At 39.0% G+C, this 26,551-nt stretch overlaps 1 protein-coding gene and 2 gene segments (V, D, J or C); 2 read left to right on the top strand and 1 right to left on the bottom strand.

Moving 5' to 3' along the window:
* The first annotated feature begins 4,413 nt into the window (after nucleotides 1-4,413).
* On the top strand, nucleotides 4,414-5,011 carry LOC104955265 (Ig heavy chain V region 6.96-like). The segment is given in 2 exon segments: nucleotides 4,414-4,499; nucleotides 4,585-5,011. Coding segments are annotated over 2 exon segments (375 nt in total).
* A 736-nt stretch (nucleotides 5,012-5,747) lies between these two features.
* Nucleotides 5,748-6,265, top strand: LOC104955264 (Ig heavy chain V region 914-like). The segment is given in 2 exon segments: nucleotides 5,748-5,853; nucleotides 5,942-6,265. Coding segments are annotated over 2 exon segments (357 nt in total).
* A 4,871-nt stretch (nucleotides 6,266-11,136) lies between these two features.
* comtd1 (catechol-O-methyltransferase domain containing 1) lies at nucleotides 11,137-14,017 on the bottom strand. The gene is made up of 7 exons (XM_010782547.1): nucleotides 13,907-14,017; nucleotides 13,689-13,807; nucleotides 12,889-12,994; nucleotides 12,095-12,213; nucleotides 11,695-11,749; nucleotides 11,473-11,606; nucleotides 11,137-11,362 (listed from the first exon to the last, which is right to left on the bottom strand). The coding sequence occupies exons 1-7, from the start codon at nucleotides 13,959-13,961 to the stop codon at nucleotides 11,210-11,212; spliced, it is 741 nt and encodes a 246-aa protein (XP_010780849.1). The 5' UTR covers nucleotides 13,962-14,017; the 3' UTR covers nucleotides 11,137-11,209.
* Nucleotides 14,018-26,551: the final 12,534 nt, after the last annotated feature.

Here is a 26,551-nt window from a genome sequence, read left to right as displayed (position 1 = left end):
AAAGTGACTGAGAGTCTCATCATCTACAAACGATGGATCTGGTATGTATGGAGCGTTAGGTGAGGTCAGGAAAGGGGTCCTCGCGGACAGGACTTGGTCCCGGTACATCATCGATGACTTACACTTGAGGTCTCCCGGACATGGTCCTAGTTAGACAACTCGTTAGACAGTCCGGAAAAATCAGTGACTTAAGTCTAGAGGACAGTTCTCAGACTGGTAGTTGTGGAACAGTTCGTCTTCCCTATTTGTGGTAGACCCCACTTTATTTGACAACTGTGTAATCTTCACGACAACAATCTATTTCTAGTCCATTCTCTACCACTGGCCGGGTCGTCTGTCCACTCGGTCGTCGTCATGACCAGGATACTCAGGGTAGTACAATTTGAACACACAGGAGACAGGAGACAGGAGGGAGTAGACGTCAGTGTGTATTCATTCCTCCCGCCTCTACAGACTCAAACGTTGAACTAACTGAGGAGGAGTGTCCCAAACATTTTTTAGTTAGTTGTAGAGGTTCGACGTGACAAGTCTGAAAAGAGACTTTGGATCAAAGTGCAAAACATCTTACAGATAGTCATAACCGCCAATTGTTAGTTTTTGTTTACATAAGATTATTATGTGTCTACTAAATACAAACTAGGGGCTAAAACTGTTCAATATGTGTTTAATTAAGTTTGGACACTTTAGGTATTAATAGACAATAGTATAAATGGGACATTGGTTTTAATATATAATTATTATACATATAAATATATATACCGTATATTATTACATATTATATGATTATATACTCATATATATATAATCTTAGCAAGTAACAACATAGTTACGAGACAAAGTGTGTTCAGTGAAACTAGTATTACCTTCGTTGTAAATGATTATTATTATTTATTAGATGTTAAAACAAGGACTAGTGGTTATATTTCATTCCAAATCCTTTACACGAAGATAATATCCAGAGTTGGTAAAGTGGAAAGATTATTAGAGCAGTGTGGGTCGGATCGAGACACAGGACTACGTTATAACCAAAGACGAAAAAAGAGAAGAAGTATAAATACATTAAAAACCGAAAATAAATATTTATATGTGTATCACCAATAAATTTCATTTTTATCATTCTGATAGTTCTTCCCTGATAGACCACTAATTTACCTTTATGTATCTTTAGACTACAACCTATGTAGGTTCACAAAAACGTTACACCACTCCTTTTTGGTCTTCACATCTAGCTGTAACGAAACACCATCATCCCTCCAAAAACACGTCGACGAGTTTGGACAGAAATTCAGTGGCACACAGTCTCTGTCGTGTCTCATTCTGTCGTCTCAAGAGGGACGACGGTCCGACTGGGACTGGAGCTCCATTGACTCACGAAACGACCCTTTGTAGAAAGTCAGTAACCACTTCACGCCGTAAAAACTTTTCCCTTTCGGACGGTATTCATCCTCTTCAAAGACGGACACATGTAGGTGGGTTTGGGTGTTAGGTCTCGGGAACAAAGGACCAGAGACACGACTAGGGGTCACTTAGATTTAACGAACAGTACATATTGGGTCTATACTATGTACTGTGAAGTGACAGGGGAGTGTCCAGAAACGGTTGGAACTCTCCTCCTTGACGAGTCAAACTTCAGAGTGAGGTCTGAGGACATTCATTTAGTAAAAACCGGTTAATTAGGTTGTAAAAATTGGTTTATTATTTTTTTCTTCATTTAGGCCTTCTTATCTAAAGAGTGGTACTATCATTGATTTTTATTATTTGGGTCTATTAACAGGAAAGGTTAATAACCTCGTCTGTGACAGTACAAAGACTAGACTACAGTCTTTGTATATTGTCTGAGGAGACCACAAGACGTTGTTCAGCGACCTACCAGCACAAAATTTCTCTCCTTTCTCAAACGTAGCTCTGGAGGGAGATTGTCTAAGTTTTTCCTGTACCACTGTAGTTGTAAAGGTATTTCCTTCTCATAGAGAAATGCTGCACGGACGTAAATGTAAGTATGCAAGTGAATGTAAAGGATAGTTAAAATAAAGGACCTAAGTTACTTTTGTTTTTTTTTCCTTTTTAATCAAAACAAATACAAGACGGTTACTGTAGGACAAAGAAGTCACCATCTTCGCGATGACAATAGAGCCAATTAAGGTCATCTTAGTTTGTCCTTTTTTATACAAGACATAAAAAGATTCCGTTACGTTATCTATTAAATCATTTTCACAATTTGCATTAGTACTATACAAAACGTAAACCACCGTTTTACTCGAAGGGGAGAGTTCAGGAAAAAAGACTAGAACCGACAACGTCACCTTCAATTTTATTACTAAAGGGTCTGTAAATCTCCTTAACAATTTCTTGAATAGACTTCTCAGCTCCACACAATAGTAACGTGGAAGTGGTAAATTATGAGACTTCACCAACTCAGTGTACCAACGACTCATAAAACACGTCCAGACGAACCACAAACCACAGTTGACACCCGTCTGCCATGTGTCATTACTGTGTTCGAACACCAGACCCTCCGAGCGTTGTGAGCAGGACAATCTCGGTGACAAGGTCGTCTTCTCAGAGACGACCATCGACTTGAACCAAGAAGTCTATAACAAAACTTTTCTCCATGGAAGTGGGGTGTCACCTTTAGTCAGGTAAATCAAAAGGGAAGTGTGACAGACTAGGTTGGACAAACGTATCGACGTATTAGTCGTCTCTTAGGTCTCTGGCACTTTTCCACTACCAAGGTTTCCAACAGGTCCGCGTGTTTAGGTAACTCCAGACCGACCTACTCTAGTTATGCAAGGTTGGTGGACACCTTTATGTTGTTGTAATAGAGGGTAGTTAGTAGACATGGTGAGTCACAAGGGACTACACAAATAATCACCTCTTAGGTGACTTTAGGTGACTTTCGAGGGTGCCTAGGTCGACGGTCGTCGTCATAGTCGACGTCTCTGTACAACTACACTTCGACTGACTACAGTCCTTAAGTCGACTGAATTCAAGTTACATTTAAAGGTTCTACTTCTTTACAAGTTCCACCCAAAATTTAGTGTATCAAAAAATTCAACTGTTTGTGTAAAATCTAATCTTTGTATATTTTTGTTTGAAAAATATCAAAAGTAGTTTTATTTGTAGTGGTTACTTCAAACCTAATTTTTTATTACTAAGAAAGGTTAGGGTCCATCCTTGTGACTTATTTCAACAGAAATGTATCGAAAAACTATTAATAAATTATCCTTGACCAGAAAAACTCCAGGGGAAGATGATATCTTTCCTTAAGATGATAAATAGTCTGTGAAACTTTTGTTTACATAACAGGATGATAGGAGAAATCTACAATATGATGTTACTTATTATTCACTGTCACTCACATTACAGTCTAATTAAAATTTAACCACTTTTGGGAAAGACAACTTAATTCTTATAAAGATCTGGTAGAATCATGAGAAAGGGAGACTTGACATTGTCACTCGACCACAACTCTAGTAAAGACCCAGACTCCCGAGGAGGAGACCACAGAAGTACAATTGTATCACCAAAGTCCGAGACTCCCAAAAACAAGTCGACCGGTTCACCATCTCCAGAGACAACAACAGACAGCAGCTGTATCTGCAGATGAACAGTCTGACGGCTTTAGACTCTGCTGTTTATTACTGTGCTCGAGACACACAGTGACTGAAGCTGGTTGAGCAGCTGTACAAAAACCTTCAGTCCTCATCCTTGATGTGTTGATAGAGTACAAAGAGAATTCTACGTTGACTAAATCATTCGTTGTCGAAGTTTTTATGAAAAGGAAAAAACAGTTGCTACTGAGCCAAGTTATAAAACACATTAATAAATGAAAATGTCTTTAAAAAAATGATTGCCTCATAAGACAGGCAAGGACTGAATAAACATATTGTAAATATATTTCATGTATGGGCAAAAAATAAACACTAAATGTAGAAATGTCAGTCACATTACTCACACAAGCACCAACAGGTGGCAGTAGAGGATAAAAAGACAGGTGACAATAACGGGAATATGACAATGTCTCTAAACGTATACTATGAAAGTCTTGAGGCTTTCCTTCAACAATAATATCCCATTATTAATTTCTTAACAGCAGGTATCAATCATATATGTATGCATGATGTTTCCAGTATGTGGATGGGCAACCAATGTTGTGCAAAGCAGAATAAATGATTACATCTTATTTAGGTTTAAATAAAAGGAACTGACAAATAATTTGAAATTCAACCTTATAATTTAAGGATATAAGCATTCAATCATAGTATGCAAAAAGGAAATCTACATCATATATATTCAGGGGATGTGCTGTGTTTCTGTTTGAGGAGGAGGAGTCAATGCAAACTCTGACCTCTTCCATCTCTACATATGTGTTGCAGAGTGAAGGACAGACACTAAATCACTGACATACACACTGTAGACTGGACAGAGACAACTGGCTTTCACAATGATCAGACCTGATTATCTAGTGGTTTTTCTCATCCTGTCAATTTACTCTGCAGGTAAGAACAAAACCTGTTTTTCTGACAGAGCTCCTGGTACAAAGACAATATGGCTGCTTTACAGAAATTGTTTACATGTCTGTAGGTACTGAGGGTCAAACACTGACTGAGTCTGAACCAGCGGTTAAAAAGCCTGGAGAGTCCCACAGACTGACCTGCACATATTCAGGGTTTAGTAGTAATATTGATACTGCTTGGATCAGACAAGCTGCTGGAAAAGGACTGGAGTGGGTTGCTACTATCAGTGATAGCAGTAGCAGCATCTACTACTCTGAGTCAGTGAAAGGCAGGTTCACCATCTCCAGAGACAACAACAGACAGCAGGTGTATCTGCTGTATCTGCAGATGAACAGTCTGAAGGCCGAGGACACAGCAGTGTATTACTGTGCCAGAGACACACAGTGAGAGACAGTAACAGGAGAGTCGTACAAAAACGACTTCCTCTATTTACCACCACCCATGAGAGCATTCACTTTAAATTGAAATACTGAATATTGACATTCTATTTTATATCATTTGACACAATGTTTAATTCAGTTGCAAGCTAAACAAATATAGTGAATTCAAACGGAAAAATATGTAAAATTGTTTCTTTTGTGCCTCCAACAACATATATCACAGATAATATAAAAATGTCCCATTTCAAACAAAGCAGCTGTTTATCTGATTCAGTATGGTTAAACTGTGCCCTTGTATCTCTAAAAGAACATTAAAGAAAGCACACTTTGATTACATTAAGCATTGAACAACATCTATTTGATTTGCCGATTGTACACCAATCGTCACTATATCATAAACATTATCATCAGGAAAGCTTCATCTGTTTGAATTTGAAACATTACTGTAACACAACCACAACCAAATGAAGCAAATTCTATATTTAACACTGGAGACAAACAACTGATTCCAGTCAGCTAACTGGCTAACTTTAATCCACCGTAAACACATTGGAGAAGTTGATTCAATAAAATATATATATTAACAATGTTTCCCTTAAAGAAGCAGCTCTGATAATCTAATCTCTAACCCAAATTCAATCAAATACACCCGAGATTAATCGTTAGTTAATTAATTGAGTTTATTGTCGTATTGGATGTAGGCCTAGCGGTGTCCCTCTTGCAATCAAAATTATTATAATTTACATGAAGTCTATTTTTTTCGCTTTATAAATGGCCTTGCAAAATGATACTGAAAAACACACACACACTTAGTTAGAGGAGGAGTCAATGCAAAACTCAGATATCTCTCCCTCTACTTATGTGACTACAGAGAGGAGGACAGAGGACAGAGGACACACAGTTTAACATGATGGACTATAGGACAGGACTGCTGCTGCTCACTGTCTGCTGGGCAGGTCAACATCTTTACTGATCTTTATCCAACACAGCTTCTAATTGTGTCAACAGCTTATTTCACCAGATGTGTTTTTACCCTCTTGACAGGTGTTGATGGTCAGATTCTGACAGAATCTGATTCAGTGACTAAAAGGCCTGGAGAATCTCACAGATTGACCTGTACTACTTCTGGATTCACATTAAATAGCTACTGGATGCACTGGGTCAGACAGGCTCCTGGAAAAGGACTGGAGTGGATCGCTGCAATCAATGGTGGCTCCGTTTACTACTCTGAGTCAGTGAAAGGCCGGTTCACCGGCTCCAGCAACAACATACAGCAGGTGTATCTGCAGATGAGCAGTCTGACGGCTGTAGACTCTGCTGTTTATTACTGTGCTCGAGCACACAGTGACTGAAGCTGGTTGAGCAGCTGTACAAAAACCCCTCATTATTACCACACTTTTCTCACACTGTTAATGTGAGATTTGGAGTCTTTCCAATATCATGACAACGGTAGTTACACCAAACACTGTACGATTAGAAAAATATTCCTTAACAGTTAGCAATGAAATCACCAAATAGTTATAATTTTTTATTGCAGAAAAGAGCCTTATCAAAAGTTCTCCTTAGAAGACAGCAGCTGAAACATAAAAAGCATTTATGTGCTAACATTTAGAAAATGGTCTAATCTGAGATTACGTCTTTTAACTTATTTAGTTTGCATTTTTCATGCACTGCAGAAATGTGTTTTTGCACATTGTCAAATAGGTTTCAGTTCCTTAGTAGTTTAAGGCATCACGTTTCTCTGTATCTGTCCTCAAATTGCCACTATTTGAATACTGAAACCTTTTGAGGTAAGAAAATAAACACAAGTAAACATTTAGACCATCATGCTTTCCTTCATTGCAGCTACAAAATAAAAAAAATAAAAACATATCGTTCAACCAATTTCTGAATTAGATTTGAATTGTTAAAACTAAAACAATGATTAGAAGTAAAGCTTTTATGTTACTCATATGAGTTATAGTCAAATTCAAGAAAGAAAAAAAACTATCTTTCGTTGAAAAATTAAAATGATAGTTTTTCAATCAACAGTTCATTTTTGTCAACAATTGCCTCAACCCATAAGAACCCGGACCCAGTTCTACTTTTTGGAAAATTAAGGGGAATATAATTTAGACTAAATAGACCACATAGAACACATTTCTGACAAGTAACCCCCCCTAGTGTCAAATATCTGAAATGTGACATATATGTCACATTGGGCTTTAATGGTAAAGTAACTGTTATTTATAACTTAATTAATGAGGATGATTTTTTGATTTAAATTAGTTTAAACATTCTTTGAATTGAAGAATAAAGAATATATTAACTAAATATAATTGAATCAGCTAAATTAACTGAGCAGATCCTAATCATATTTCTAATTGTGCATATATATCACTTTGGGTTTACTGTGAAAGTTTAGGGTTAAAGTCCCGATGTGACATCAGTGTCACAGCGATGTTTGTCTCATTTGTTTCATATCAATTTGATCAAGAAATGTTTCCACAACAGGTTAAATGTAATAAAGGACATGTTGTGTAAGCATTTACATTCTTAAATGGCTTGACTTGTACCTTTAGCAACAACAACAACAAAAAGCTTTTGAAATGTAGCTAGTTGTGTCAAATGTGTTAGTCTGGCACATGGACATCTTGGACATGTTGTTATGGGAACACAAAATCAAATGACCCACCAGACTGTTCAGTGTGTGTCACTTAGGGACTTCATGAGATCAAATAAAGGCTAAAGCTGTATAAGGAACATTTAAATGAAAGATTTAAGCAACTGCAAAAACATAATAATGGTCTTTAGAGGAGGTGAGTAATTAGTCACTTTTAACAATTAATACAATCTGAAAACGTATTGGTTGCTTATCAAAATGTTGATGATAACATATGGGGTTACATAATAATATATAGTTTAAAAGCTTTTATGTATAGAATATAACATTATTGATGTTCTCTTCCGATCTTAATGATTAAGTTATATTGAAGCACTTTTCATAGTGACAGTTTTAATACTTTTTAAAGCTTTATCAACCAGCTTTAGACATTTTAGTAACCAATGAATTAGTTACAGTACTTGACAGTATAAATGACTACATTTTGCAAACATTATTGGTCTAGTTAATGTTTTGTTTGTTGGTCTTAAATGAACTGACTCGTGCTCTGTGCTAAAGTCTTAGCCATCTTTCATCAACAGGTCTTGTTCAGGTCTTTTACCTTATATGTGGATTTACACATAGATCACAACTATGTAGCGACACCTTGTGGTAGGAGTGTGTATCTATCTAATCAACACATCCCCCTTTCTTTGAGGTAATAATAAACAATTCGGAGCTCGAGTCAGTTCATTAATAGATCAACAAACAAAACAGTTAATAACAAATAAATGTTCAGAATGTTGTGTCTTTTAAGATAGTGGTTTAGATTGTAGCAGCCTTAATCATGTATTTTATATTTTCAACAGGCAATGCAAGGCATCTATACATTAGTTTATAATCGACCATATTCACATAATAAAACATTGTGATTGTTTGCATTTAACTATACCTTGTTTAATAGTTTTTTTCTTAAACTCATAATTCTTAATCTCTAATGAAGCTAGCCTTTAAAATAACAAGAGCTGTCCCTCTCTAACAGTTAACCCCATTTAGAAATCAGCAAACCTTACCTGTAAGTCATTATCTCCACATCCAAAGCCATCTTCACATTCAACAGGTCCTGGTACTCCCGCAGGTAACCAGACATGTCAAATTTGCAATTTATGAGCTCATTTTCAAGTTCTTTGATTGTGTTCTGAAACAGGAGAGAAAGAAAGTGTGTTACTGGACCCTATTTAGACAATTTTCTTTATTAAACTATGCTTTTACAAAGTGATTCTCACCTGGTAATGAATCATTTCTTCCTGGTGGCGATCCTCCACGTCACGGAGTTGCTTCTGAAGCGCTTCCCTGGTGCCATAAGTGCAGTCCAGCTCGATGTCCTTGGCCTGCAGGCGCTTCTTGTACTCCTGGATCTCTTGCTGGGTCGCTTTTAACGCCTCTCTCTGGCTCTCAGCTGCCTCTGTTAGCCTTGCAAACTGAGATTGGAAATTGTCTCCCTGCTGCTGGACTTCAGACACGGTATGACCTTCCAGTTGTGCCCTGATGTCCCGGAGTGCCGCAGTAATTCCGGAGTTTCCAAATGCATGCGCCTTGACAGTCACCTGTGCATCCTTGATTTGATCCATTATCTCTGACACCTCGGCTTCATGGTTTCCCTTCAGGAACTGGATTTCATCCACGAGAGCCTGCGCTTTCTTGTCCATCTGTAGTTTAGCCTGATACGCGTCATTAATGTCCTTCTTGAGGACCACGATATCGCTCTCTGCATCCGATCTGCTCCTCGCTTCCTGGTCATGTTGTCTCCTTAAATTGGACAGGTCTTCCTCAAAATTGTCGTGCTCGACTTCAATCTGATGCTTCTGATGAGTGATTTCCTGAAGCAGCTGCCTCAGTTTCCTGAGCTCTGGTCCATACTCTTCCTCCAGACGAGATGCGGGTTTCGCTTTCCCTCTTATCTCACCGATTTCTCTCTCTAGCAGAGTATTCTGGTACTGCAGGTGGTGCACCTTCTCTATGAATCCTGCGAGACGATCGTTTAAGCCATGCATCAATTCCTTCTCATTAAACTTCCCAGGGTTAGTCAAATCCATGCCGGTGGAGACGGCCCTGCTATCTAAGCCCGAACGTGTCGGCTTGCACTGTGAATACTCATCTTGAGCTTTCCGGTGCGGAAAGAGGAGTCTGTTCTCCATGCTGAGACTCAGGCTGTGGTGGTGTTTCTCCGCTGCAGAGGACGGGTTTTTATACCGACTCCATCTGCTCGGTGTGCAGAACAGAGCTGTCCGGAGTGCTGAATAGGTGAAGCATCAGCTGATGTTTAATGAGAGCTTACACCGCGATTTGTCGCAGAAAGCAGTGACGTGAAAGGACTGACCAACCTCAACAAAATAATGCTTCTGTACATTATTATTATTATTATTATTATTATTATTATTATTATTATTATAACTGTTGTTATTAGTATTGTTATTGTTATTATTATTTTTATTATTATTATTAGAGAGCGTTTGCATTGTTAAGATCTTTCATTTCTATAACTCTACAGTGTTCCACGACCAACCTGCTTTACTGCTTTTAGATGACGTCATTTAAAACACCACATACTTTTCCTTCACTTCTTACTGACTTCAGATCAAGGCTCACACCTCTTATAATAAATTGTTTAATACATATTTACATATATCCTGATGAAAAGCCGGAAATCAAGTCATGTGGTTGCACTTGGTGGTTAAGTTTTTGTTCCTCCAAAACTTTTCTTCAGTGTGTTTTGCTATTATTATTTATTTTCAGTAGGCTACATGTAGTCAGGTACTTTGTCACAATTGTTGTTACGCAGTGTTTGCATTTAATGCACAATAGGCTTCATATTGGAGGGAAATATTCTACATCAATATAATTTAACTCAACCACATATACTTAAATAAGTCCTACGAGCACTGCTAGACCGTATTTCCACTGTTTAAACAGTATATAAATATGAATGAATATACTGTTTATACCCCAGCAGTATATTCTAAGATGCTCAAACTGCTCATGACTTTTATTAAAAAAAAATCTACATCTAATTTTTCTGTTAAATCAGGAAATAATGACATGATGGCCAACATTTTAACATAAACCACTATAGTTGTTAAAAATGAAGTATGATTGTTATTTTTATTTTGCTTACAGTAATGTTTAACAGTAATCTCATTACACATTCTTTAAAAGCCTAAACTTGTATTTTCAGTATGTCTTATTGCTATTTTGATGTTAAAATTTGTGCTGTATAAAGGCTGACATGTTCATCACACTTTACAGTACTTAAATGTAGCTCTATAAAACATTTAATTTGCACTTTTACTTTACTCCACTTCTATAGCCTGTATTTTTTTAAATGTACAGTGTATTCTAGCTACAGACAGAGTTGATCACATCAGCCTGAAAACTAAACAAAATGTTTTATGTCCTTAACAAAGACATCCTCTATTTAAAAATAATTATATGTTGTTTTGTTACGATGCTGAGCTGAAGCACTCTGTATTGTCACTTGATGAAACTGTATTTATAGCTCTTTCATGATTGCTGTCTTTGTAAAACAGTGAACACAGAGAGGGAGTTGTATAATATGTAATCTGACGGATGATTGCTGTTGCAGACAAAAACATAGAGAAGGCAATATACTATCATTTTATTTATTTAGTAAATCTTAAGCAGGCCAAACATGGAACTTTTCAACTCATCATTTAGCGTTTAATGACAATGGACAGCCCGTCTCCCACAGGGAGCATGCTCAGATCGATCCTCTGGTCCTTGTGAAGCTTTTTATTGAGAGCATCCAGAGCCTGGGAGGTGAGGTCACTGGGAGCAGGGTTCACAACCTTTCCACTCCACAGCACCTTCAAAGACAAACACAACACTGCTGATTCATTCTGGTCCCAGTCTTAACATGCTGCACACCTTTAAATCCCACAGCAAGCTGCATCCTGCTTATGAAAAGTGTACTTACATTGTCAATGGCAATGATGCCCCCTGTTCGTATGAGCTCAAACGACTTCTCGTAGTATCTGTCATAGTTTAATTTATCAGCATCGATAAACACAAAGTCATATGTTCCAGCTTCCCCGACTGCAATCAGTTCATCTGATGAAACAGAGATATACATTTAAAATGTCCAAAGTCCATTTTCTTTGATTAAAAAAACATAACTGAGATGTCTACAAAAACATACCTAGTGTCTTCATTGCTATTTCATGGCGTACATCTATCTTATTTTCAACTCCAGCCTAGAGAAAAGGTTACATTATATGAGAGTTGTGCAGAATCTTTAATTGTTTTTTGAAAGAGAATGTTAGGCAAGGCTAAACAGGAATTGATTTTCCTGTTTGGGTGACACAGTTTCCTGAGCAGACACCTTTTTTATTCTCCAGCTGGCAACATTTTGTGAAGACACACTGACAGAAGGTAGATGTGCAGTCTGCTGTCTGCTGCACAATCTTGCTCTGACAGAAGCATCAATCAATCTCACTAAAGTTACAAATTCAAATGAGACACAAGCACCAGGCTGTACTGTGTCTTTTTTTATCTTGTGTTGAAGACTTGACGTAATATTCACAAAGAAATGTTCTCACCTCTTTAAAAAACGGTTTGGCGATGTCCACATAGGTTTCTTCTATTTCACAAGCTACTACGTTTCCACTTTGTGGCATGGCCAAAGCCATGCTCAGAGCATTGTACCCAGTGTACATCCCTGCAACAGAAATGTGAAGTTAACTCCTGAATAATATCCCTTAAAAATGATTCAAATATCAGAGGCTTCTATTGAAGCAAATAAAAACTTGTTTATATGAAAGCAACTGCATGCCCATATAAAGCATGCAATCCTAACTTACTGTCGAAAATTGAGTACAGTTAAATTCACAGCAGTAAATCAATATCTATATAAATCGATGCAATTTAAATTCCCCTCTTGAGAATCTAGAGTAGGCAAATTCAGGATGTGCCATTTACAATTTGTGCTCATAACACTTTTAGACACTTATTAAAGTTGTTTGAATGCAACTGGTCATTTTAGGACCTGTAAATCCAATTAAAAATGTTCATCTTAATTTCAATAGCAAAATCTTACTTACTTAATCATCAAACTTAAATCATCAATTGAGCCTAAATAGAATTGACCAAATCTCTGTGCTTTCAGCTCATGTTTTGTCATACAATCACAAAGATAGCTTTCAGAATAAGATGTTTTGCCATAGACTCTGAAGCAATAATATACTCATAAATACTGTTGACTTTATAGTACAGAGTAATATGTATTTGATTTTCAACAGTAAGAATTTACAAAAAACTTGATTTCACAATCAGATGTTCAGTTCCAATAAATATGACCCTTATTGCTGCCATAGTCTAGATTTGATTATCTCACCAATTTCAATGGCTTTAGTTGCATTTATCAGTCTTATAAGATTTGCCATAAACTGAGCTTGTTCACTGGCAACCATCATGATGCTCCATGGGTCCTCAAGGGTTTTCTGAAAGGAAAATATCAAACTATGTAATAAACAGTTGATCATGATTCATTATATTATCTGGCTAAATGGATACACATCTCCTGGTACTACTCAGTCGCTGTTTGGGGGTTTTATGACACTGTGCTGCCCTCTGGTGATCTTTTAAGTGTATTACTTGGAGACAGAAATGATATACAGCACTCTGGTAATTATCTTTAAATGTATTGTATTTATATAGAAAGTAAAGAAAATAAATGTGACACTTAATGCACAATGAACATATGCAATTCTAAGCAGGTTTGTCTTCATTTTCTTTTTAAAGGTATCTAGTTTCAAAGTTTGATTAAAGTAAAAACTTCAAAGTTAAATCATTTTTAGTTTTTAGCCCAAAGCTCTTCTTGACGACCAACCAACCATCGTCTGAGCTAAATAACCGGCTGATGGCTTCAGCATGTTGATAAATCTTGGCAGGCTCGTGCTCATGCTAAACTAAAGTGATCAAAAATAATTCTGAACTGAACCTGTCATGGGAATCAAATGTAGAGATAAAAACTTGGATGTGACCGAAGATCGTTGACCTGGTCAGGGGCATAGCAGCATCAGAGTGAAACACTAGACAATGCAGGGCTATCTTGCTTGGACAATAAGTGAATTACTATGCTTTCTTCATCTCAACAGGTGACACCAGATTGTGAGGGTTTGTTGTTTCTCTTACCAGTCTGAGTTTGGTGAGGACTGGGTGCTCTCTCAGTGAGTTGTTGACGATATACTGCAGCACAGGATCATCCTTCCCTCCGCTGTGACTCTTCCCGATGAAGGCAGACTTTCCCACACCTGACCGAGGAGAACCAGAACAGAAGCGACTGTTACCACGACCCAAGAAATGTCTCTCCTCTGCCAGATTATAAACAAAACCACCGACTCATACTGTACCTGTTAGTACAACAGCAAGTCCAAGGAAGAACATTGTTTTGATATCTATAGCCATTATGTTCTCGGATCTGGCTTTGATGAAGAAATGTTGACCAGCTTTACTTTAAATCCACTGAAAGTCTCTGTCAGTCCTATTTATACAGTACATCCTGTGTTTGCTTTACCTAATCTGTTGGGAGGAAGCCTACATTTATTGATTTTCCGGATATATTTCAAAAGTGGGGATGTTTTAGAAGAAAAACAACAGTTGTTTAAATCAAAAGGTTAAATTGATTAAATAACTTACACAGTAAAGTATCATGAGAAACACTAGCACCAACACTGAACAAATTGTATTGAAATGAGTTTGTTATTCTTTATTAGCTGAATCTCAAAATATTGCAGTGGCTATTTTGCAATTCAAACAAGCGCACTTTGGACTATTTTATCTGTGTTTGATGTTCTCACAGTCTTGCTGAATGTCCACTATTGCTCAACAATGTATTTCTCTACAACTCATTGAATAAGAACTTTTGTGTATTTCACCAGACAACACTTTCCAAACTTTGTAAATGTCCTGCGAGTTGACCACAAAACATGGAAGACACTCTAATAAAATTAGTTTCAAATGGAAAGCCAGACTCTTTATTTCAGTGTTCATAAAGGTTTCATACAGTATTCAATGAGAGGACCAAAGTTCTGACTGCTTATTTTACAAATGAAATGTGTTTGGTGTAGAGAGAACTAATGTGTGTTTGAAGGTTTAATGTAAAATACTGCCCCCTTGTGGTAAAAGGGTTTATATCAATACATAGCTTTATATTACACTGAAACAGCCGAAAAGTTGACTTTAATTAAATGTATTACGTTTTTTGAAAGCAATAATATTAAGTTCAACCTAATATATTTTACTTTAAACGTAATATTATTGCTTTCACCTAACCTAATACAGTTATGTGAAATCTGTTTACACAATACATTTAATAAAAGTCAACGTTTCAGTTCTTTCATTGAATATTTAATTTAGCTGAGACTTTTATCCAAAAGGACTTACAATAAGTGTCATACAGAACACAAACTCGCGTAAAATGCAGATATATTTGCTTTAGGGAAGCAACTAAAATGAGGTCGATCTGCCTCTTATTTTCCAATGGTTAATTTATCATATTTATGTTCGGAAATATAAATACTTACATTTAAAGTAATTAAGGCAATCAAACGCTTTAATTGTTTTGAGTTTAGATAAGGTTTACAGTGTGTGTAACTGATATCAGTGAGTTAGCTGACTAGTGCTTATGGAAACAGCTTCTGTTTGACATAGAATCCGGACACAAAGAGAAAGAGGTCAACGTGCACTATACTTAAATATGTCCTTAACTTTGAAAGAAGTTAAAATACTATTGTAAAGTCAGAGTCTAGCAACTTGTCAATGGGGGTATGGGTATGTAATTGAAAGACATAAACCTATTCATACCTATTATTTTAGATTTGTAACCATGTTTTCACTTGGTAGAAAACATTTATGTCGTGATTTATTCAACATTTGAAATATTCTTTCTCATCTGTAAAATGTAATGAGCCCAATGTTTTGCAGAGCACTAGTAGAGTGTTTTTATGAGCCACACTTCAGATCGCGTAGTCTTTTAACATCAAAACGGAAACGGGGAAGACGGTAACCAGGAATGTTCAAAAAGGGATTTTGGGGATGTGAGTGGGATGCGAGGTCTCTCCAAGGACACAGAGCTTCCTCTGTCTATTCCCTAACTAAGAATGCACAGATGCAAACAATAACACGCCGCCGACATGAACGCATCAATTAAATGAGCCATGACATGCACACTGTCTCTAAAGATTGTTTTTTAGATGTGACGAGGAAGAGGAAAGAGATCTCTCAGAGTGCACACACAGTTCTGATAAGGTCCTCTTGCGAAAATGAGATGCCGTGTTTTTCCAGCATCCCTCTCTCTCTCTCCAGCTGCTTTAGGCCTCTGCTTATGTGACGCTAATTGTTTCTGCTACTTGTGCCAAGTACCTACTCTTCCCCAGCACATTCTACAGACAGGCCCTGGTCCCTCAGCTGCTTTTTGTGTCTGTTTAAGGAATGAAAAAATGTGTGCTGCCATCTGCAGCGAGCACACCACTGTTCCTCCTCCCGGCCGTGACTGTCAGAGTGCCACAACGATACACATCCACACACTCTCTCAGAGGTAGAAAAAACTATGTGGTAGAGGAACAAGAAAACATAACTGACACATACAACTGCTAATATGAAACAAAATAATTCAAGGGGTTCCTATTTTGATCCATTTAGCGCATGGGAGGGAAGACATTGTACAATGTGAAAAAAAGGCTTTTAAATTATGCAAATAATATATAGATACGAGAGCGATTTAAAACCGATACCCTTTAACTCGTATGTGCCTTGTCTTTGATTTTAAAGCGTTGTTGAGAAACTCCTGAAATAAGTTCACAAAATGTATGAAAGCTTTAGGCCTCTCGGCACTCGTGAGGTTATCCAAGCTGCATTGCCTTGGATTTTAGTACCTTCAAGTGAACAGCAAGTGGCAGTGTTGTTTAGCTAATCCACAGTCTCTTCCACACACAGGCTGAGGCACAAAGAGAGCCAGGCCTTCACTCCCCTGTCTGGGAAGTAATATCACTTTCCTCTTGTTGAATTGACCTGTGACACCCTCACAGAGTACACAGAGCGACACATATTGACATGCTTGTAATGCCACATGGCTGTTACATCCTCCATGTGTTTATCAGGGGGAGGCTGCTTGTGATGCACTCTAATAACAGCAGTCAGTTTGGCACCGTCTCAGCAGGCAGATAAGAACGCATGAATATTAAGTGATGCTAATCACAATGGAGAGACCAACGTCAAAACGACTGACAGACATTTTCTCGGCATTCAATTGACATCCTCAGACTCGTCTTCTGTCTGACAGCAGCATCTCCCAACATGACAAGTTTGTTTAAAGCTTCCGGAGGAGGCTCGCTCACGTGCACACGCACCAGTACACACCATTACAGATGCATCGACACTGATTTTACTCAAACTGGGCCACAGTGCTGCTTTGCAAGACCCCAACGAGTGTTTCTCACCAAAGAGCATTGGTTTATGTAGGCCACTTGGAGAGTTGCAAAATGTAGATAAGGATATAGCAAACATATTCCCCATAACTGCTTTTTTAAATCATGGAAAACTGGATTTATCGCTGCTGTATTAAACTACAGCGTATTTTGGAGCGTGAATGTTGAGGATAAGCCATTCAATTCATCATCCTCTCTTTGTGTATTCAAGCCGTACAGAACAAAACAGAGGATCTGCTTCAGAAAATGAATGGCAGGTGCGGTTGTTTGACTTTCAAATCACCTAGGCATCTATTCTATTAACCCGGCGTGTAAATAAATACATAATTCAATTTCCATGGAGTCACACAATAAGTTGACAGTCCTCAAAAAGATCAAACAGGCTGCTCCGGGGCACGTGAGCCTCGGTGAAAAAATCTTGGCTATATGAAAGGTGTTGACACCTTGAGCAAGCCACAAGAAGAGACAAATGTCATATCCTGAGAAACAATTACGAGGTGAACCTTTGCTTTTTAAGCCAGCAGGTCTCCCAGCTATATCATAGTGTACACACTGGAGCTGCTCCCACAACACAACACAGGGCTTGTCAGTCACTTTCAGAAGAAATATGCTCTGTTTCTGTAGCAGTATTGAATACTTATATTTTAACTGCCCCATTCCGCTTTAACAATGAACTTCCTCCATTGTTTTGTACGCAGAAAGTCACATTTGTATTTGCTCATCATACTCTCTGTTCCTGTCCAGAGTCACTTCATACTTCCTTCCTATTAGTCTCACTCTCATCTGACTGCCGTGTCCCATTGTGACCGCACTTAAGGCGCTAATGATAATGTTATGACCCAGACCAATTTGCCATGGCAATAAGACTCGCTTAATTGAGTTGATTATAAGCCCTCTGTCTGCGATGACCCCTCCGGACTCAGAAATAGGGAGCAGAGAGAGAAAGAGAGAGGGAGCATGTGGCTGCAGGGGAGGAGGCTTTCTCCGGGCATTCCATCACTGTGCAGGAGACACATGGGATATGACTGTTTGGAGACATGAGCACACGCATATGTGTGTGTGACAATTCTTCATGTGTGGGGTGTTGGGAGATGGCGTGTTGGGAGAGCAGGCCTTCAGGGAGGTGTAAAGGAGGAGAAGGGTGGGACAGTGGGGCTTCGGGGGAGGTTGGGCTTGGGGTTCAAAATCACAACACAGCCACTGTAATAGACCCGGACACAGACCACATCTGAAGTTAATCCAATCAGGGGAAAGCATGGCGCTCCCATCCGCTCAAGACACACAAACATAAGGTCAAGAGCAGCTTGTATTAGCGCGATGATGTCAGGGAGAAGTGGGGTGGTTAATTGACTTTCAGCGTGTTTAAAAGGCTAAGAGAGATACAGAGATGAAGGAAAGCAGAGGGAAGGCAGCAGGTCCGAGCCAAGCAGATGTAAAGTGAAGGCCAAATTAGTCCGTTTTTTTATGGTTAATATTTCAGAGTAATTTCACCATTTGGCTGCGGCAATTATTTGAGAGCAGATGTTCATTATTGTTCTTGTATGTTCATTTATACAAACCCATACTGTATACTTTCAACCACTTATGACTAAGGCTGCATATTGAATCCAAATGATCTGATACAGTTTTGTATCTAGCAATGGGTGTTGAAAAATATATCTAGATCTCAAAAGTTTTGGTCAAAAATTGTTATCCTTACATTATTAAGTATTTTTTAAAGCTGTTTTTTTGTGTAGATGTTGGACAATTTTGTCTCCTTTTCATTAAATGAAAATATGTTTGTATTTTCCTAAAGGAATTAAATAATTTAGATTTCACTACCAAAATTCAGGTATCATACTGAAACTAACATATTAAAACTATTCATTTAAAAAAAGCCTTAACAATATTGTGCATTACTTCTGTGTTTGTTTCAATCTGTGATTAGGGTGTAAAGAGGTAAACTAAATAGAGGTTACCATGCAACATCTCAAAAGATAGAAATACATATTAGAAAACAGAACCAAAATAACTCTTGTGAAATGGAATCTTTTTTTCTTCCTAATCCTTAGAGTTCGTTTTTATTTTGTGTGTGTTTTTATAGTGTGTGCTTGTGATCAGAACTTCAGATTAAGATAATTTACAGTATATGGGGACAGGAAACAGTTTTGTATGCTTGACTATACCTACCTTACTGTATTTTCTTTATACGAGTAAACATTTACATAATAATTCAGCATCTATACAACAGCTGCAAACATCCATCATGTTGTTTTTGGTGTGGGTGTTTGGTTTGTTCAGTCTTGCATAGTCCTCATACATACCAGATGAAGTATTGCTTTAGCACTGAAACTGAAAGCACACACTGTAAACAGAGTTACCCAGGTAAATGTGGAAATTAATATAACAATAGGGGACAACCATGTCGGATTTTACTGAGAATTGTGCTGTTGCATTTACAGTAAAACAGGACACACTAATAACAGAGCACAGGGCCGTAATATCTGGGGATGGAAAGCAAATGCTTTTGAGAGCCAAGTATACTGGTCTCTTTCATAGGCGACTTGGTTCCACCCATGATCGAATGCAACATTCTAAAAGGACTATTTACTCTTTTCATTTCCTCTTGTGTATCACAGACGAAAGAGCGTGTGGCTCGCTGTATGAAAACAGGGCCTGGCCTAATGTTGCATGCAGACCATGGTGAATTCATATTGATGGGAAAGCAGCCTCTGAAGCCCAGTAGCCATGATTTTTTCATAAGCCACCGGGAACAAGAAGTCAGTCAGCTGACAGGTGCTAACGCCGCCAATTGTGCCTTGGATAAGAGATGGGACATGGAGAAAAAAGGAAAGAGGGACTTAAAGCAAAGGCAACAACCGGCAAACAAAAAGCACCTCTGTGTGTGTACGTGCTGCGTTGTGTGTGCTCCCTGCACCCTGTTCCCTTCTATAGCTGGAGAGGATTTTACGGAGGAGACTGTGTAAACACCAGAATGCATGTCAAATATGATGAGTCTTGATAGCTGTAAAACATACCCAAGGACTGCTCCTCACTTATTATCTACAACCAGAGCCCTGGAGCTATGTCTGCATCCTTCTGCCTTCCCTCCACGCATGTCGCGCCACAAGTCCCTCTCTGGAAAGCATTGATTATTTTGGCAAGAGCGAGGAAGAAAGAGAGGTGTGATTTCTTTTGTGTTTCCTCAAGAAAAGAGGAAAGAGAAAATACATTTTGTGTGCATGGTGCAGGCACAATAAAAATATGAGCACATTGGGGAGGAAATAAAATATGATGGATTTTCTGGCTGTGTGTGTGTGTGTGAGTGTGTGTGTGTGTGTGTGTGTGTGTGTGTGTGTGTGTGTGTGTGTGTGTGTGTGTGTGTGTGTGTGTGTGTGTGTGTGTGTGTGTGTGTTTAGGCTCTGCAGATTTTTGGCTACTGCAATTGGTGCATTGTTGTTGTTCACGTGCATGTCGTTTTCTGCTGAACTGTACATCTACAATAGGATCATCTGTATGTAATTGCGCGCCTCTGTTAGGGTGTATGAGGAAGAAGCAGAGCGAGTGTGTGCTGGAGAGAGCGACCAGCGCTTCAGGCAGTGCGAGGCTCCAGGGAAGCACTTGAGATTGCAGGCAGAGGGACTGATAAGGCAGCTAGCCATTCATCAGGCCAAATGAAGGCAGTAAAGTTGACTGCAGGAACCCAGGCATCGCCCCGGGATGGCAGTCGGCCTCTCAGTGGAGACCTGTGACTAACACGTGTGAGCAGATATGCATGCATGTACATACACACACAAATAGCTGGAAAGAAAGCAGGATGAATGCACTGGAAGGTGGTATTCAAAATGTGGGCTCAGGAGAGGAGGGGGATGGAAGTATAATAGACCTCCAGGAGCAGAGGTCCCATCTCCTCAGAGCTACACCCAGCGACTGAGGCTCCTGTCTGGGGTACATGTGGCCCTCTCCACTCAGAAAACATCCATCAGACAGATATTACTGTAATCCAGAGGTGATACATTAGCCCGGGTGCCAGGGGGACAGTGTGTGTAGGTGATGGATACCCCGAGAGCTCCCTGCTGTCAGAAAGAGAGCTGCTGCAGCGCAACACTTTATGTCACTGTTTGAATTTATTCCACAGTAATGCTCTTTTGTATTTTATTCTTAATCACACTACCCAGAGGATGGAGACATATTTCCACCCAAGAAAGTTGCACACTTATGAAAGCAATACATTACTTAAGCACTTAGGCCAGCCAAAGAGGAGAGATGAAGCTACTTTAGAGTGTTTCTGGTGTGTTTATAAGACTATATTAGTGTCTCACTGGTGCTGTGATAGAGCTTGTACCATCAATTTGCACAAAGACTCTATCTATGCTTACATAAATCCCACCTCGGGGTTATTATGAATCAGATTTATTTGCTCCGCTTATGTTTATTATTGTGTTTTATGGTTTATATTCTGTGTTAAACGGCATCAATAGGACTGCAGAGCATGTGTGTCTCATCCTTCGAGGGATGAAAATGGTTTATGGAGCTGTGAGTGCCAATAAACAGGCAGCCGCAGCCTTTCGGATGTACATCCTTAATGTTTTATGCATGATGAACTCAATAGTTTAGCACAGGTTCAAGGCCAAATGGTAAGCGCTGACAGGACTTCCCGAAAGGCAGATACACACTGCAGGCACAGCACGGATTGAGCTGTGTGCTTGAGTGTGGATCCTGACATATTTTTGTTGATCCGTCTGTCTGTGTACCTGCCAAAGAGACAGAGTGAAGCAACCCACGAGGGAGCTCACAGGAGAGGCCACCGACTCCTCCCCTGCTTTCTTTGTCCAGCTGGGATCTGGTCGTCTGGACACAGTCATCCTGATGTTGTCTTGGACCATAAAGAGGTGTGGTGTGGGAACTGTAGGCCTTGTAAGTGATCTGTCTCGAACCAGATGAAAAGCAGACAGTCCACCAAGGACAGCAGGATAGATTTATGTTATCTGCAAAGAAGCGTACAGTCACACGCTCCCTTTAAAATAGTCTCTTGCAGGCAATAATAAGAAAACAAAGGCAACCAGTGTGCGACTTGCTTTCTTTCTTTACTGGAAATGCACAACTGTGGTGCTTTTCTATTGAAATGTTTCCCCTGCAATGTGTACTGAACAATCCTTTTGTCACTATACGTTGAACTGCTACAGTTAAAATACATGTTCATATTCTTAGACATTTGGATTCAACTTTTGTGGATGAAATATGAATTAATATGGGAGCATCATATAATAATGAGTTACCTACAATTATAACTGCAGACATGATTACGTATATCAAATTATTATAAAGAACCACACTCATATGGCATCAATATCTTTACCAAAGTAAAAAAGAATAGGCACAAATATACAAAAAATCTGATTTGATCTGTAAAGCATTCTTAAAATGTTTTTTCTATATAGCCATTAACTACAATACATATGTTACAAATAAAGTCAACAAAACAAAATGAAACAAAACTTAAAATGTGAGTTGCAATCTATTCCCAAACATTCACTTATAATAATATGCTCTGCAGTAACAGGCATGCCATCACTTCAAGATGTTTATTGCTTCAAGGCCAGGTGAGAACGATCGGCTCCATCATGATTCACAGACCCAGATTTCACAAAGTTTATGCCAGGTGTAAATGAGAGAGTGTGTGGATTTCCTTGTGTTTCCACCCTAGCGCCTGTCTTTGCTGTGAGTGAGTCTTTGATAGCTGTTACACTGCGAGACAGACAGGCCTGTGCCGAGACGATGGCATCAAAAAGCCAACGATTGACAGCTACTGACAGCCATCTTCCTCCTAAACACACTTCAGGTCCCCTGCGCTCCCTCTCTCTCCCCCCTCTCTCTCTGTCTTTTCTCTCTCTGTCGGGGGAAATTGAGGAGACTCAAAGATAAAGAGAGGGATGTCGTAAACTGGCACCTGTCATCATGTTTTGTTTTGGTCAGGGCACAGAGAACATTCGTAAAGTTTTTAAAAGACACTTTCAAGGATTTTGTACTTTCACAGCTACGATTTGATTCTCCTGGTGGCAATCCCTCACACTGGTTTATGGGCATAAGCCTAAGCATAAGGTGATGGTTAAACACAAATGTATGTTCGCTGAGATCAAAGGCGGACCATTTCTCAAGCTTGCAATCAAACTAATACATTTCTGACATTAATTTGGCTAAATATGATACAGCAAAGAATGTACTGAAGATATTTATCCCTCTTAGTTTTGCTTTCCAAGACATGCCACCTGAATGGGAAATGTCAAGGAGACTGAGATGCCTGACATGAAACACAAAGAGAGTTAGATCCTTGGCAGGCAGATATGCATGTGCGTGCACACAACACTCACGACTAGCACTGCATTCGTGCGAGCATGCGTACAAAAACGCACATTCAAATTCACACACATTTGCATGCTGCTTTCATGCAAACACACAGATAAACAATGTGCTCACCTGGATTTCTCAGGTTGTGGCTGTGTTTCATCAGCTCCTTCATTCAGAGCCAGTGTTTCTCCGCCATATTCCACCTGTGGAGCCATTATCTCCTGACACACTTATCCTCCTCTAAATGATTTCTCTTCATCTTCGGCAAGTCATCTAATCAAAGTTGAAAGCTTAATGCCATTCAGAGATCCCACTGCTTTCAACCGCATTCACTGTCATTATGAAAATGAATGGCGGCAGCTGAGAACTCAGATGTTCTTTCACATCCTGACGGGTTTCTCTTAATGTTTCCTATGATCTTTGCTGCCTTTTGACTGAAGGCCTATGTCGGGGACTTGACTAATCACGTTACACATCTTACACATTACATTATATCTGCTATGTTTCCCCCTTTCTTTCCCCTGCTCTGTCTCACCCTCACTGTACGTGTACGTGTTGCTCATCGAGATCATTAGTCCATGTTGAAAAGAGCACAGACAGAAGGGAATATAAAGTTTCACTCAACTGAAGCCGCTGGTCTCTTCATGTAATGACAGAACATTGGCTCCAAGGAGTCTAATAAGACAGAAAAGTGTCATGTTCATCGTTGGACCGAGGATGAGGAGGAGGTGGAGAAGGGCTCGAGGTAAATGTCTTTCTACTCTGGAAACCTGGCATGGATGTTCACAAATGTGTCTGTGTTGTTACATGTCAGTGCTGCAAAAACAAAACGATCCACACTAGCTAAATGACAGACAAAGTGATTTGTTTCAAGAGTTATCCATAAATATAATGATATTATACAGAGGAAAGTAATCTCAATATAAACTCAGTGTGACACGTAATTAGTTTTCGAGGTCATCGTTTTTTTTGTTCAGTAGAGGTGTTGACGTTCCTCGCCACAGCTCTGTGTGGCTGTCTCTGGGTTGTCACTGCCGTAGTAACTTCTGCAACGTGGAAATGTATTTAGAGACTTTTTATTGAAAGAACCTATCACCGGCTGTATTTTTCCAGAGTTATCTTCCAGATGTGCTATCATGGGGACAGGGTGACATCTCCATCTCACCCCTAATCCGCAGCCGTCTGCTGGGTGTATTTGCTCAGGTTTTATATGTGTTTATAGAGAATGTAATTATCTCTTTTAGACATGCAGCTGTTAGAAAATGTGATTTTATGGATCACTGCCATTGCCAACAAATGTAATCTCCCTGGGCTTAATATGTCAATTATTAAATCACAATTACATTTTCTTTTAAAGCCATTAGCTAAAGGGGTTTAACAATCATTTTGTGTTAGGCCACTAACTTTTTCTGTGCTTTTCACAAAGAAAAATCATTTAAATCTCAATGATGTGTCTGGAGTCTTACCCCCAATTTAGCTAACAAAGTGCAGAAATGATTCATTGCAGATGAAGACATACTTCATGATTAGATTATAGCTTGACAGACTAGAATTTATTAATTATGAGGGGACATATGCAGAGCCTCTAATGCAATTTTTCTCCACACTTCCTCTTTGCCCTCCAACTTCATTGGCACATTGCTCAGTCATCTGTAGTCAGCTGCTGGCTCCAGTTACCAAGTTGTGGTAACACATTGTTACAACAAATTATGCACAGGCACGGACAGGCCAGCCTCTAAGTGATGGCCACAATATGCATTTGCCTTTAAAACTTAAAGGGGGGGTTTAATTTATCGAGGGTGTCATGTGGCAGCAGTGAGTAATTATTCCCAACACCCATGTGGACCACAGTGGTTAATGTATTCCAGGGCCCTAGGGGGAGCTGTCAGGAGGAAGACACCCTTATTGCAGCTCTGCTCACTGACCATGTGGGAGAGTGCAGGCTTCAAGCTTCTCCAAACCACAAATCATTTTTTGAGGGTATGTAATTGTAATAAACCTCTTTCCTGGTTTTCATTTCTCCAGCTATGCATCACAGCTAAGGTGGAGGTTGATAACTTGTTTAAGTTTAAAGTTAAGATTTACATGCTAATCCTGCTTGAGAGGCACCAACAAACATTTCCAATTGTACATCTCAAAATGGCCGTAAATAAGTTTCAGCAGGCTAGTTTCTTTTCAGGAAGGGAAGCTGTTATAGATTTGCTGTTGGTTTTGAAGTCTGAGACTTCAAACATTTGTCTCATCACTTGAGAAGACCATTGTTTTGTTCACTTCCTGTTTGCTGTTCAGTGTGATGTTCTGGAAAAAAGTCATTTTTGTCTGAGAAGTTGTTGACAATAACTTATGAAGCAGGAGAATACAAAATCCACTTTGATGTCAGCTCTGTTTGGGGACACATGGGTCAAACTCTATTTAGAAATAGTTCTGCTTTCTTGTAACCCAGTTTAGAGCTCAATAAAGAGCTTCAGCAATGTGTTTTTTTACCATGTTTATTTGGTTGGTGTTACGGTTGAGTGAAGGAAGCAGGACCCAAATGCAGATAACTCTGATTAACCTTTATTTCAAGGATAATGAAAATAACTCCGACAAAACAGAACACTCACCGTGAACTCAGTCACCAACACTGAACACAGGAAGAGACAATATTAAATATAGGGAGGGGTAATCACGAGACGAGAAACAGCCGGGCAGGGGAGGAGAAACACAAGGGCAACAGGTGAACACAATTAGACACACCAGGGAAACTAACGACCAGGGTGGAAAAACACAGGGAGAGGGATCAGACAATACACAAGGAGGAAAACATGACAGGGAGAACCGAACAGCAAAAATAAATACAAGACATACAAAACTAAAAACGTGACATAACACAAGAATCGTGACAGTTGGCCTCCTTTAATTTATTATAATCCATGCTTTAGTATTGTACAGTAAATATATTTTCTCCAGTTGAATGTTCTTATTATCAATATAACGATGTTGCATATAGACACATCCACATTCAGTTTGCTTGCAGTTTTAGTCCACCCTCATTGCAGACAGGCACATTTAGCAACTAGCAGTTAGATGCTAAGAGCCAGATATTTATCTCAGGAGTTATCATAGAGCAAAGCAGAGCTAAAATTAGTGTGATTATGTGAGCTACATTCATCATGTAACCAGAAACATAATGCTGCTGTGTATCGCCTTGTAATCAGGCAACTGTTTGCATGCTGTATCAAATGTAAAGGTGATAATACTGTA

Source organism: Notothenia coriiceps, unplaced genomic scaffold (assembly GCF_000735185.1).
Source record: "Notothenia coriiceps isolate Sejong01 unplaced genomic scaffold, NC01 NC01_scaffold00024667, whole genome shotgun sequence".
Lineage (NCBI taxonomy): Eukaryota > Metazoa > Chordata > Actinopteri > Perciformes > Nototheniidae > Notothenia > Notothenia coriiceps.
Note: the sequence above shows the minus strand (reverse complement) of the source record. Positions and strands in the feature narration are given on the sequence as shown.

Excerpts from the sequence above, each read along its gene's own strand:
- comtd1 (XM_010782547.1), bottom strand. The coding sequence starts at position 13,961 with ATGGCTATAGATATCAAAACAATGTTCTTCCTTGGACTTGCTGTTGTA. Across the intron at positions 11,750-12,094 it reads CCAAACCGTTTTTTAAAGAG|GCTGGAGTTGAAAATAAGAT; the intron begins GTGAGAACATTT and ends CCTTTTCTCTAG. Across the intron at positions 11,363-11,472 it reads GCATCATTGCCATTGACAAT|GTGCTGTGGAGTGGAAAGGT; the intron begins GTAAGTACACTT and ends TTGTCTTTGAAG.